A 12862-nucleotide genomic window follows, 5' to 3' on the forward strand; every position below is an offset into this window, starting at 1 on the left:
CAGAGGGGGATGTCCTATTCGTAGTCAGTAGAGAGTCACTGTCACGCAACAAGGGAAGATGATTCAGTAGATGGATTCATTGGTGTGTTCCAAAGCTGGGTCTGCACTCTCTGATCCCTTTCCCCCCCATATCTCAACTCTGCAGCCAGGCTCTGTTGGTCTCTCTCATCTCTTAGAGGCCAGCAATTGAGGTCCTTCATTTCCTTCTGGGCACCAATGGAGGCCAGGCACGTGTTATAAGAAGGCTGAGTGCACTGAGCACTCAGTGCTCAGAGGGTTGGAGGGAGCTGCTGGCTTTCTCTCCATCAGAGCTGGCCTCCTCCATAGCATGGAAATGGTTTTAGGTCAGAGGTTGGGCTGTCAGATTAAAAACTAGGGCATCCAGTTCATCTCAGATAAATAACAGATGAATTGTTTCCCCCCAATAGTTTAATACTTATTGTATATTTATGTTAAAACTACAAAATAAGGGCTGGGAAGGTGGCTCAGTGGTAGAGCGCTTGCCTTGCAAGCCTGAGGCCCTGGGTTCGATTCCTCAGCACCACATAAGCAAAAAGAAAAAAAGCCAGAAGTGGCGCTGTGGCTCAAGTGGTAGAGCGCTCGCCTTGAGCTGAAGAGCTGAGGGACAGCACCCAGGCCCAGAGTTCAGGCCCCACATCCAGGACCACCCCCCAAAAAAACTACAAAATGTATTCAAATAAGCATATGTTTTCTACAAACATGCTGTTTAGCTGACATTCAAATGGCACAAAACATCTGTATTTAATTGTCTAAATCTAGAAGCCCTGCCCAGCAGCCTGATATGGTAAAAACAAAACAAAAACATACTGGCCCTCCATCCTAGACAAGGAAGGGGGGGAAAACCAAGACAATAGAAAATATATTAAAGATGGCAGGGAAGGGGGCCCACCATCCTCTCCTGAGCCGGGACGTTTGGGCCTAGATTAACAAATAACCACTTCCTCTGTGCTGGACACTGCCCTGGGGAGCTGGTCAAGGTGTCGTGAATGGCCTGCTCTTGGGCATCCCCAGAATGTATACTAAGGCACATCTGGTGTTAAGAGAGGAGAGGCACCCCTCCCCACCTCGACTCATCACAGAAGGATCATTAAGAAGCAGGGCACCAATAGCTCATGCCAGGTGAGATCTGAGAAGCCTGGTTTGAGGCCAGCCAGGCAGGAGAGTCCGTAAAACTCGTATTCCCAATTAAACAGAAAAAAAAATGCCAAGTAGAGCTGTGGTTCAAAGTGGTAGAGTACCAGCCTTGAGCAAAACAGCTAAGACAGCAGCAGCACTCGGGCTCTGAGTTCAAGCCCTAGTACTGACACCAAAAACTTAAATATATAACTTATAGTCATGACCAGTACCATGAAGGGACATACAGATGCCCAAGGCAGAATGCCATGAGAGCTAACCTCGAGGGGAAGGGAAATGGGGAGCAGCTTTCATAACAATGCCTTGCCTAGATGGATTCCAAGAATTTCCCCTCCATCTGCTAGGGAGAAATACTTGACCATGGATGAAACAGAAGACAGACCTGAACACATATGCACGCACACACACACACACACTCACTCACTCATACTAACACACAGGAAACTATGAGCTTCTGCACACTCACCCGTTTTCACTAACACAACATACATACAACCCATGCATTTATACTCTCAGGCATGGATATTCACATTTACAGACACATACATACCCTACTACACTGGAAAGAACACACACACACACACACACACACACACACACACACACTCAGTTGTCTGTATTCAGGCTCCCTTCTTGCTACCTTGGCATAAAGGCTTGACTTAGTTATCCAGCAGTTCCTGCCCTCCACATGAAATCAGCTACTCCAGAGCTCAATGCTTTACCTGAATAATGCAGGGGTTCCTTCCACTTTCCAGACTGGATGTCTCAGACTGCCAGGCCTGCAGCCACCCCCAGGGCTTATTGTTCCTACAGCCCTCCCTGTGCCCCATCTTTTCCCTCAGCTCTACAGGATGGTCAGGCCCTGTCCTGTAGCGCCTGCTCCTGTCTCCTGTCAGCAGCCATCTGTCTCAGCTAATGGAGCTATGGCCCCATTCAGGTTTCTACCTCCAAAACTGCCTCTGCTTGGTTGGGGATTCCCGGGCTCATCCATCCATTCACTCTTCGATCCATTTGTTCACTCATCCAGCAGCTTAGCATCATCTTTGGTGTGCTGTGACAGGTCAAGTCTGTTGGACTCATAATCCAGCAAGAGTCACTGCTGACAGTTTCTGAGTCACAAAATGGTACTCGAATGAAGATGACCAGATATAATTGTCAGGGCACAGGAAATCACTACGCCTCTTCGACATGCTGCCAGGAGATGAGAGGCACACTCAGGCCCCCTGCCCTGGTGCCACAAACAGGAAGCCATCCAGAGATGCACGCACTTCCTCCTCTTCAATTAGCATGAAGCCCCAACTACTTCCCTGGGATGTAAATGAAAGCCCAGAGAGAGCTGGTGTCCCCTGCTTGGGGACCCTCCCTCATGTCACTCCTGTCCCTTCCCTCCCTGGTCCTTGCCTAAAGCGTCAGACCTTTTCGATGCAGGGGGGAAAAAAGGATTAATAAAACAATAAGTTGGGGCTGGGACTGTGGCTCAGTGGTAGAGTGCTCCCTAGCACACATGAAGCCCTGGGTTCTATTCCTCAGTGCCACATACACCAAAAAAGCTGGAAGTGGTGCTGTGGCTCAAGTGGTAGAGTGCTAGCCTTGAGCACAGAGAGGCTCAGGGACAGTGCCCAAGCTCTGAGTTCAAGCCCCAGGACTGGAAAAACAAAGCCCTTAAATTGTTTGATAAGGAGGGGAATGGGCTGGGAAGGTGGCTCAGTGGTAGAGCGCTTCTCTCACATGCAAGAGGCCCTGGGTTTGATTCCTCAGCACCACATAAGCAGAAAAAACCAGAAGTAGCACTGCGGCTCAAGTGGTAGAGTGCTAGTCTTGAGCTGAAGAGCTAAGGGACAGCGCCCGGGCCCAGAGTTCAGGCCCCAGGACTGACAAAAAAAAAAAAAAACACCGGGAGAGGGAGACAGAGAAGAGGCAGAGAAGATATAATTTGAAGTTGAAAGATTAGAGAAGTTTGCCACAAGCACATCTTGGCTTGAATGTGACTTCCATGGAGAACTGATATAAGCCCCCTGCTTCTGTCAAGCTACTCTGGTACTCTACTCTGGTACATCACTCATTCTTTTGTGCAATAATCTTAGTCTCTAGCTCTCTGCTTGCCCATAGTAAGCTCCTTAAAGTCACAGGTCAAGTCTGTTTGGACTCATAATCCAACTATTCTCCTTGCCTACTAGGCATCTGGCATAGAGGGACCTTCAAAAGTGCATGTCAGCATTGAAAAAGAATAGAACCAGAATATATAGTTTCCTGTCCCATTGTCTCATGATATAAAATCACGTGTCAGACTACTTTTTCTAGGGCAATGAATAGCCTTTGGAATTATTATCTGAATAACTTCTCAGTGTTCTATGATGTCAGATTCGGCTTCATTTATTTTGCCATCCACTGGGGTGTGGCATTTATCCTGACCCTGGCAGGAAATGGAAAACTGCCATCTCTTCTGGTGAACGTCTGTCTGTGTGTGGGGGTTGAACTCAGGGCAATTGAGCTTGCTATTCAGATACGTGACCATGGTATTTAGGGTACACTACTCAAAATCATCCTTGGCCTTAACACCAGGCCTAGGAGATGGACTACATACACCCCCAGAGGTCTGGGGTGGTAACACAAAGATGTAGGGAAGACAACCCTCACGCTCCTACCCCCAAGATGGCTCATTCAAGGGACCATTTCCCATTGTGTCTCTAGACATTACAAACTATTACACAGTACTCAGACCTCTACTTTGTTCCATTCTGGTAAAAAGCAGATGCGGAACCTCATCTTCCTTCACTACCGGACGCTGGATCACCAGTGCCATTTTGGCTCTGTGATCCTCCATCCCCACACCACATCTGATCTTGGCCTCTGCCAGTGGTGCTGGGCCCAAGGCAGCAGCCAACCACCCTCTTCTCCCTGTGTGATAGCAATTTGGATTCTGAGCTCTGGAGGAACACGGGGGTGGGGCACACACGGGGGTGGGGCACATCCGGGTCCTTCTTCCACAGTAGCCTGTGGGACCCTTGGTATGAACTCGCAGCCCAGCACAGAGCACTAAGCCTTGATTTCCCTCATCGTATTGTGGACAGGGGTGGAGGAGGCAACCCAGGCATAGAGCTTCCCATGTACACACAGGAGGAGCTTCATGATTTCTAGCTGTTATTTCATGCCCAGCACCTAACTTCTGACCTAGCACAGAGTCGGGCCCAATCGGGGACTCGTAGACAAAAATACAGATAAATGAAAACAGGCTCATTTCATTGCTGCGTGACACACCACAGCAGGTGGCCACCCTCAGTCCACAAAGCGACTGTGCCACATCCACAGAGCCCAAGGCTCACTGTGTTGTGGTTGGCTTTTGTCCCAACTCACTGATGGTTTGTTTGTGTCTCCTGGAGACAGTCTGGCAGTCTGTGGGCTCCAGGGCTCCCTGAGTTTGTCAGACAGATTGCTCTATTCCAGGCTGAGACACTCCTCAGCCTGAATAATGTCTGCTCCGTGCATGCCAATAAGAGGGGGAGAATGTTCCGGAAGATTTAGGGAAAGCAGGGCCCCAGATGCACTCCTGTCTCGTCCTCGTTTCCACTGAGGGGAGATTAGATGTGAAGAGCAGTTTCGTGTACTAGGAGTTTTAGGACTACAGCAAAGCCTCACTCTGAACACGCTATCCAAGAGGGACCGGGCCGAACCCAAATGTTATGCTTTAGGAGCAGCAGGCAATGTTCTAAAGACCAAGGAGGTTACCAGAACACTGCGATGTAATGGATATATCACATGACATTGTCGGGGCATGGTGACCTGAGAGGAGTGAGAGAAGGCTCCCCCTCAGATCTAGGGGTTCAGATGCTCTGGCACTTTAGGAGCTGTGTGAACCTCAGTTTGCTTATCAGTAGAGCGGGAATGACACTAGTGCCTTTCACAAGCGGGTGAAGGCAGAATGCTTAGCACCAGAATGGTGATGGTGGTAGCGATGGTGGTGGAGGAGGAGGAGGAAGCTGGGGACTTGAGCTGCATGGTGGGGGGAGGCAGGGATTGATAGAGGTGGTGGAGGTAAAGATAAGATGGTGCAGGTTGTGTTGATAGAGTTGGAGGAGGGAAGGGGTAGGCGAGACAACCTTACAGACACACTGTCATGCTATGAGAAGCCACCCAGCCACTTGCCTAGCAGGAGCTGAGAATTTACCCAAGGAGAACCAGGGCAAACCTGGGGTGATCTATTCATTGTCCCTCCCAGCAGGTGCGCTATCACATGAGCCAAACCCTCATCCCTCACTTTCTATCCTACAGACCTCCTGGATCCAGAGAAGGTGGAGAAGGGCCCTGGGAAGACTTCAGACACAGCCAGTCTATGCCACTTTGAAAGAAACGTAGTCACACTGGCCATCTAACCCTACGGAGTCTATGCACAGACAGTAGTAGACATTTCCCAGCCCTTGTACAGAGCAGGTCCCCTCCATTGTGGTACCACTGGGCACAGGAGCACACCGTGCCATTTTCCTTCTCCTCATCCAGGTGGTCTTCTCCTGGAAAGCATTGGCAGTGTGTAGCTGATACACACTAAGCTGCCCATGAGGAGGCCTGGGCTTGGTACTGAGCCTCTGCATACATCCAGAAGCAACTGGTTTCCCCTAAAGGAAGACCCTGAAGCAATGCAGGGGGGAAATGTGCTTGGGGGCTCAACTCCAGGGTCTTAAGCTCAACCACACCAGCATCCCAACCCATGCACCACAGCAGCAGTGCCTGAAAGAGAATCTGCTTTAGGGGAGCGGGGGAGGGGAGGAAATGAGCAAAACAGCTGAACTCTAATGCGATTGAAGTTCACAAGTTCTTAACCTTTAGGGACCTGATTTAGCTTTCTAGTTCCGATGATTTCTGATGCCTGGAAGGAGACAAGGAAACCAAAAAAGGAGATTTCCAGCTCTTCCACTTCCACAGCCTCATTTACATCTCCCGCCCCCTGTGCCCCACAGCCAGCACATGTGCTAGGCACAGGAGGAAACTGAGGCAGCAGAATTCACCCCAGCAGGTGGTGATGGTCAGAACCTGCGGCTCTGTGCTGAGAGGTAGGGCTGACACTTCCCAAGTCAGCTCATTTATGGACTGCTTGTTTCTCTGGCCCTCCAGAATTCTCAAAGCCAGAGATGCCCCAAGCAATAAGAAGCTGAGTATAGACTCATTCCTGTTCTCCTGACCCCATCTCAGCTGTCAGCCTGGACCCAGGGAAGAGAACAGGCAGCTGGAGATACACAGGATGGCTTTCTTTTCTGTTCCTGGATTACTTGGCTATGTAGAACACCTGTCCTCACAGTATTTTACTCTTCTGCTTTGGGGCCTGTGTTCTAGATTTTTCTTCTCATATTCTTTTCCCAAGGCATGAAAAAGAAATGACACCCACCACCACCACCACCACCATTCCCCCTCAGAAGGACACATTCATCCCTGTCCCTCGATAGTTGATACGTTAGTATTGAGGATCATGAGTCCAGATGGGCCATGCGCAGATGCCAGGCAGATAGCACAACTCCTCTTCCAGCTGAGCGAAGGACACCTCCCTGCTCACCCAAGACTGAGCAGCAACTCCTGCTACTCCAGTTCCACCCCCAGAGGGAACGAAGCTAGCAAGGGACAGGACAGCACAGGCAGAGGATGGGCAGAGGGGCTCAGAAGCGATGAGGGACCCCATACTCACAGGGCTTCGGTGCACCAGCCAGTATGCCTTTTCCTGACAATCCAATGCGTACCTGTCAGCCTTGTTCCTTTCCTTCCCAGTCCTGAGATAAGAAAAACACATTCAAGACCAAGAAGCAATATTTTGAAATTTGGGGTGGGGGGTTCCATGATAACCTCCATTCTTGATGATATTTTGTGCTGTTTTCCCCATCTGTCCAAGTACCTCAGGTGTGCTAGCTATAAGAACAATAAACATCAGCAATACCACACATACACCAGGTACAATTCAAACTGTTTGTACATGGATTGCTTCCTCTAATCTCCGTTAGTCCTCTTAGTGGCTTTTTCCCAACTTCACAGTTGAAAGAATTTAAGCAAGATTTTGCCCTGCCAGGGCCATACTACATCAGCACAGGGCAGAAATAGGGCTTGACTCCCGGAGCTTATGTCCAGATCCAGCTCTCTCTCTGATGGCCCCAAGCTGCAGTGAAATGACCATCTGGGCTGACACTGAACCTCCACTAGCTACTTACTGTGTCTTGCTTTGGTAAACGACATGATCAACATCTAGCGTAGCAGGCTGCCATCAATGCCAAACAGGACATGGGGCGTGGGGTGTGGAGGAGGGGAGAGGGATAGACATTGGTCTCCTAGTATCCTCTTTTTTCTCTGCCTGTCCATCCTTCTCTGTCACTCCAAAGAGCATAGGCCAAGTCAGGGCTTTTTTTCTGAACTCAACTGATGACTGACAAAGGTCTTCTTCTTCTTCTTTCTTCTTCTTCTTCTTCTTCTTCTTCTTCTTCTTCTTCTTCTTCTTCTTCTTCTTCTTCTTCTTCTTCTTCTTCTTCTTCTTCTTGTGTGTGTGTGTGTGTGTGGTCATTTCCTCCTTCTCCTCCTCCTCTTCCTCCTCCTCCTCCTCCTTCTTCTTTGTGTGTGTGTGTGTGTGTGTGTGTGTGTGTTTGCCAGTACTGGAATTTGAACTCAGGGCCTGGGCATTCTCCCTTAGCTTTTTCCCTCAAGGCTGGTAAGGTTGATGCTCTACCATTTGAGTTACAGATCCACTTCTGGCTTTTTATTGGTTAATTCACAGGCTTTTCTGCCCACTCTGGCTTTGAACCAAGATCCTCCTATCTCAGCCCCTGTAGGACTACAGGCATGAGCCATTGGCCCCCTTGGTTGCTTATTCCTTTCTCATCTGTCCATGCCCCCCCACCTTCCCTTCCCCATTGTCCATAAGAAGTAGATGCTGGGCCTCCCTCCCCCAGGACTGGGGAAACATTGGTTAATTATGGCCCCGAAATCCGCATTCAGTCCTATTTCCTGGGTGAGCTGTGCTCACATTCATCAACGTTTGTTTTCCCAGGGAGTGTAAGATGACGCACATGCCCTCACGACAGTCAGCAGATTTATCTCCCTGTTAATGTGCTGTGAATAACATAATAACCTCCAGAGAGCAGGCTGGGTGAACAGCGCCATTCCAGCAGGGTGTTTTGCCAGCCTCCTCTGGAAATTAAATAGAAACACTGTCACTCCCGCTTCCCCCTGACAACCTAACTGGATTTTCCACCAGGTTAACTAGCTCCCGTCTTGGAGAGGCCGGACCACACACGGCCTGGGGCACGATGGGAATTCCACGATGCGAGCCAGTCTCTAATGACCCCAGTGGTCCTTTCTGGCTCAGCTCAGCTGTTTCTCTGCAATAGATGTTCATGGATGGGAGTCGTGATGTCTGGAATCTAAGACAGCCAGGAAATCAGGAACTCTCTGTTAGGTCATACAATGATTTTTTTTAACAACAGCATTTGTTTAATCCTTCTTATTCATGTATATATTGATTTTCCACTGTGTTCCAATTACTAGGAATATATTAGTGAGCTAAACACGGAGTCCCAGCCTTTGAGGAGATTTGGACGAAACATGACACAGATTGGCCATCTAAAGAAACAGAATTGGAAAGGCACCGTGTGCTGTAAGGAAACACTCAGGGACTACGATGTAGACATGAGGATGTATCTGCAGTGATTTCTAAATATGCCTACAATGCTTTGATTCTCTTTCCATTGACAGAGATGCCCTCTCTCCCTTGAAGCCAACTGGGTTTTCTGTGATAGTTTTGTATGTCACACACTGCGAAACTTCTGAGGCTAGACCAGAAAAGAGAGGGAGGCCCCCACATTCCTCCTGTGCCGCTTGATGAACCTCCACCTCCTCTAAGCAACCTGGCCTCCTCAGTGCCGCCATACTGCAAGGAAGCTCAAGCCACACAACACTCAGGGCCCAGAAGCTTCCAGAAGAAAACAGGGAATGCCAGCAGGCCCTCGCCTGCACCAGGGCCCCAGCCTATCACCATCTGACCATAACTACTAGGGAGGCTTGAAGTTAGAACCACTCAGCCCAGGCCATTCTCACATCCCTGACCTTTGAAAGTCATGGCAGATAATACAATAATTATTGTTGCTGCTCTGAGATACTAAATATAGGGCCCTCTGAGTGCAACAGCAGCCCATGAGAAAGGAGCAAGTGACATTTGAAGTGAACATCCTCTCTTGAATCAGAGTGACATGATCCTAAATGTTTCAAAAATTAGAAGCAGAGCTAAAGATACAGTTCAGTGGTAGAACTCTTGCCCAGTATGAGAAAGGTCCTGGGTTCTATCCTAGCATTTCCAAAGCATCAGATGTTGGGGCAAAATGAGAGTAGAGAGGGGTGGGGAGGGTGTGTCTGTGGTCTGGCACACAGTGAAGTCGGCTCCACCTAGGTGGAAGTGGACAGGAGTCATGCTCAGGTGTCTGCCCTGTAGCCTAACTGGGTACCAGCAAGCTTACAATTCTAGGATCTGGACCTGTCAGGATGAGTAAGGCAGGTTGATGACCCCAACTTGAATTATTTACATAAGTAACTACTGCTGGTGGCCACCAGACCTTCTAGCGGCTCCTCCACTTCTAAGACCATCGGTAAGGTTTTACAACCCCATTCAGTCCTCTTAGAAGTCAAGCATAACCATGAGAGTGCTGGTGACAGGTGTTTCTCTAATCTGCAGAGTGTCCCTGATACAGAGGTAGGAAAAGCCCAGATGGTGTGGACCTTTCCAAATGCATCCTGGACTGAAGGAGCTCAGATGACCCACAGTGGACGAGAACACAAACAAGAAATGAACCTATAGAGTCTAGCCCCTAATAGCTGGGGGCTGTTGGTACTCATGGCCGAACTTTGTCCTGACTGATCCATCACTGTCCCCACCCAACACTTATCTCTGGCCCTCATGGACAAGGACAAGCTCTCCAGGGGATATTTAGCTCCAATTCTCATAGGGACAACAGGCAAATGCAAGCCAGAAGTGGGTGCTCCAAAGGACAAATCTAATTATGGCCTTTCCTACCTAACATCTCCCCATAGCTCTCTGGTGATCTGCGACTAACACCTCCAGCAAGTATCGTGCTAGCTTCTACCCAGTCCACACTTGGCACGCTGCCCCAGTCACAGGAAATGCCCACCAGAGCAACCTCCTGCCTTCAGGCTCCAGTGTTCCCTCTGTATCCACCATCGCCATCCTCCACCGGGTTATATCTTACTCAGCGACCAGTTGAGTGTCATTTCCACAGCTACCTCTGCACACGCCCACTGTGTGGCTCTGCACACGCCCACTGTGTGGCTCTCACACCATGATAGCATCAGAGCCTGCTTGCTTGTCTTCCTGGCCCACCACAGTGTGTCCTTTTACTCTCCAGAGCTGACCCCGTGTTTGACACATCAAAGCTCAGCAAAGATTGACTTTCATAAAAGGAAACAAAAAGCTATGTGTGGCAAAGCACACCTGAAATCACAGCTAATCTGAAGACAGAGGTATGAAGCCAGCCAGGAAAAGTTAGAAAGATCCTATATCAAAGACAAAACATAACAAACATGGCCAGGGATATAACTTGCAGGGAGGCAGTGGGGGTTGAGGGGGGGGTGTAGAACAATTGCCTAACATGCTTGAGGCACTAGATTCAATTCCCCACAAAAAGAAAGAGAATAGGGGGGAGGGGGAGGGAGGGAGGGAGGGAGGAAGGAAGGAAGGGAGGAAGGAAGGAAGGAAGGATACAACCAGAGAACAGGAATGGCTCATTTTACTCACCTGTACTGCTCTTTGGCCTGCATAATGACAAAGTCCCACTTGTAGTTAATTTTTTTGTTCAAGAAATTGTAATTTTCCTAAAGAAGGAAAATACAAATAAGAACACTGAGTCCTGGCCACAGGCAGCAGAGTAAAAAGCTCTAAGCCAATCAACTGGAGCCCACAGTTCTAAGCCAACCAGTTCGCCCAGCTTCAAGACAACCTTTGTTCATTCAAGGGACCATATGGACTGCCTTCAGCCTTATCTTTCTGCATGTGGATTTGTTTGGTTTAAACTAAGTAATCCCAAATCTGACAGGCATGGTAGCGCACAGCTGTATAGTCAGGAGGCTGAAGCAAGAGGACCTCAAGTTGGAGGCCAGCCTCAACTACACAGTGAGACCCTGACTCTGAAGAAAAAGAAAATTTTCAATTTTAAATAAAATGCTATCAATCTATCCCAAACTTGACTAGGAAGAGAGGACCAAAGAAGGGGGAATATATGGAAACTCAATATTCAACCACAGACTATCAAAAGTCCACAAAGCATGTATGAAAGTATAACAAGGAAACATCATTTGTACAATTAACATACACTAATTTAAAATCCATGAAGATAAAACCCAGTGTTAATGTAATGTTTGTTGTTTGGGGGGGGGGGAGGTTATTTTTGTTGGTTTGTTTTTTGCCAGCCCTAGGGCTTGAACACAGGGCCTAGACACTGTCCCTGAGTTTCTTCTTTGCTCAAGGTGAACACTCTACCACTTGAGCCACAGCACCACTTCTGGTGTTTTGAGCAGTTCATTGGAGATAAGAATCTCACAGACTTTCCTGCCTGGGCTGGCTTCAAACCACAATTCTCAGATCTCATCCTCCTGAGTAGCTAGGATTACAGGCGTGAGCCACCGGCCCCCGACTAAAAACTTTTTATTTTTTTTTAATTTAAATTTTATTGTAAAGGTGATGTACAGAGGGGTTACAGTGACATAAGTAAATTAATGAGTACATTTCTTTTTGAACAGTGCAAAGTGGTAGAAAAACATGTTTTTAAATAACTAAAATACAGCAAGACTGTTGCTTTCTGCCAGAAATGTGAGGCTTTGGAAGGTTAAGTTTGCACTTAGGGAAATATGATTCACCCAGACTAAATTAAATAATGTGGTGTAGTATGGACAAAAGTCTACACTATTGCTTTTGCTTCATAAACTCAAGTTCAATGGTATTCATGAAGGCTAATCTATTATTATGACAGATATCAATTAAACCATGTTATTTGGAGACCAAAAAAGGAAGGAGACACTAGTCCCTGTGTGCCTGAGCGCCACTGGAGCAAGCGCCTCAACTACAGCATAAGAAATGAAAACTGACACAGAGAAGAACTTGCTTCAGTAAACTATTTCTAAGTACATCAGGAGATGGATGGGCAGATGGGTGAGTGGATGGATGGGTGGATAGGGTACGGATGAATGCATAAATATGAGGAAGAGGGAAAACCCAGCTCATGACAATTTCCCACTCTATTATAATAAATTCTACTTGAAAACAGCTTTTTACCTTTTCATATTCTTCTAAAATCCCTTTCTTCTTGATATTTCGCTTGGCGAGATAGATGGCTAGAAAATAAATCAATGACGCTTTCCATCATCATCATATTTCAATTCTCAACTCCCCCCCTCCCCTTGGCAGCCTCTCTCGGCAGGAAGCTGCTGAGCTGAGAATACTAACGGAGACACTCAGCCCAGTGGCTTTCCTCCATCCCCAGAGACCTTCCCAATACAGATGTGAGCTGGCATAAAGGTCAGAGTGACAGCAAGACAAATGTCACCACAACGCAGCAAGGAAATGAGCAATGTGCGAGCATGAGCAAAGGCAGATGAGCAGGGTAAAGTAGTTACCATAATCTGTATCTTCAGCTGGCCACTGCTGGGTGGGCCAAAAATATGGTGTCTATGAAAGAAA

The 12862-nt window shown here is 48.0% G+C and overlaps 1 protein-coding gene across 1 annotated transcript in view; it reads right to left on the reverse strand.

Annotated features, from left to right (window-relative positions):
* Rgs9 (regulator of G-protein signaling 9) overlaps positions 1-12862 on the reverse strand; it is a 62303-nt gene that overhangs the window by 31354 nt on the left and 18087 nt on the right. Inside the window, exons 5-8 of the mRNA XM_013038035.1 lie at positions 12799-12850; positions 12458-12516; positions 10925-11001; positions 6827-6908 (exon numbers count right to left, since the gene is read on the reverse strand). Of these exons, the coding sequence (XP_012893489.1) occupies positions 6827-6908; positions 10925-11001; positions 12458-12516; positions 12799-12850 (270 nt within the window). The remainder of the gene's footprint in view (positions 1-6826; positions 6909-10924; positions 11002-12457; positions 12517-12798; positions 12851-12862) is intronic.

This window comes from Dipodomys ordii, unplaced genomic scaffold (assembly GCF_000151885.1).
Source record: "Dipodomys ordii isolate 6190 unplaced genomic scaffold, Dord_2.0 Scaffold7, whole genome shotgun sequence".
Taxonomy (NCBI): domain Eukaryota; kingdom Metazoa; phylum Chordata; class Mammalia; order Rodentia; family Heteromyidae; genus Dipodomys; species Dipodomys ordii.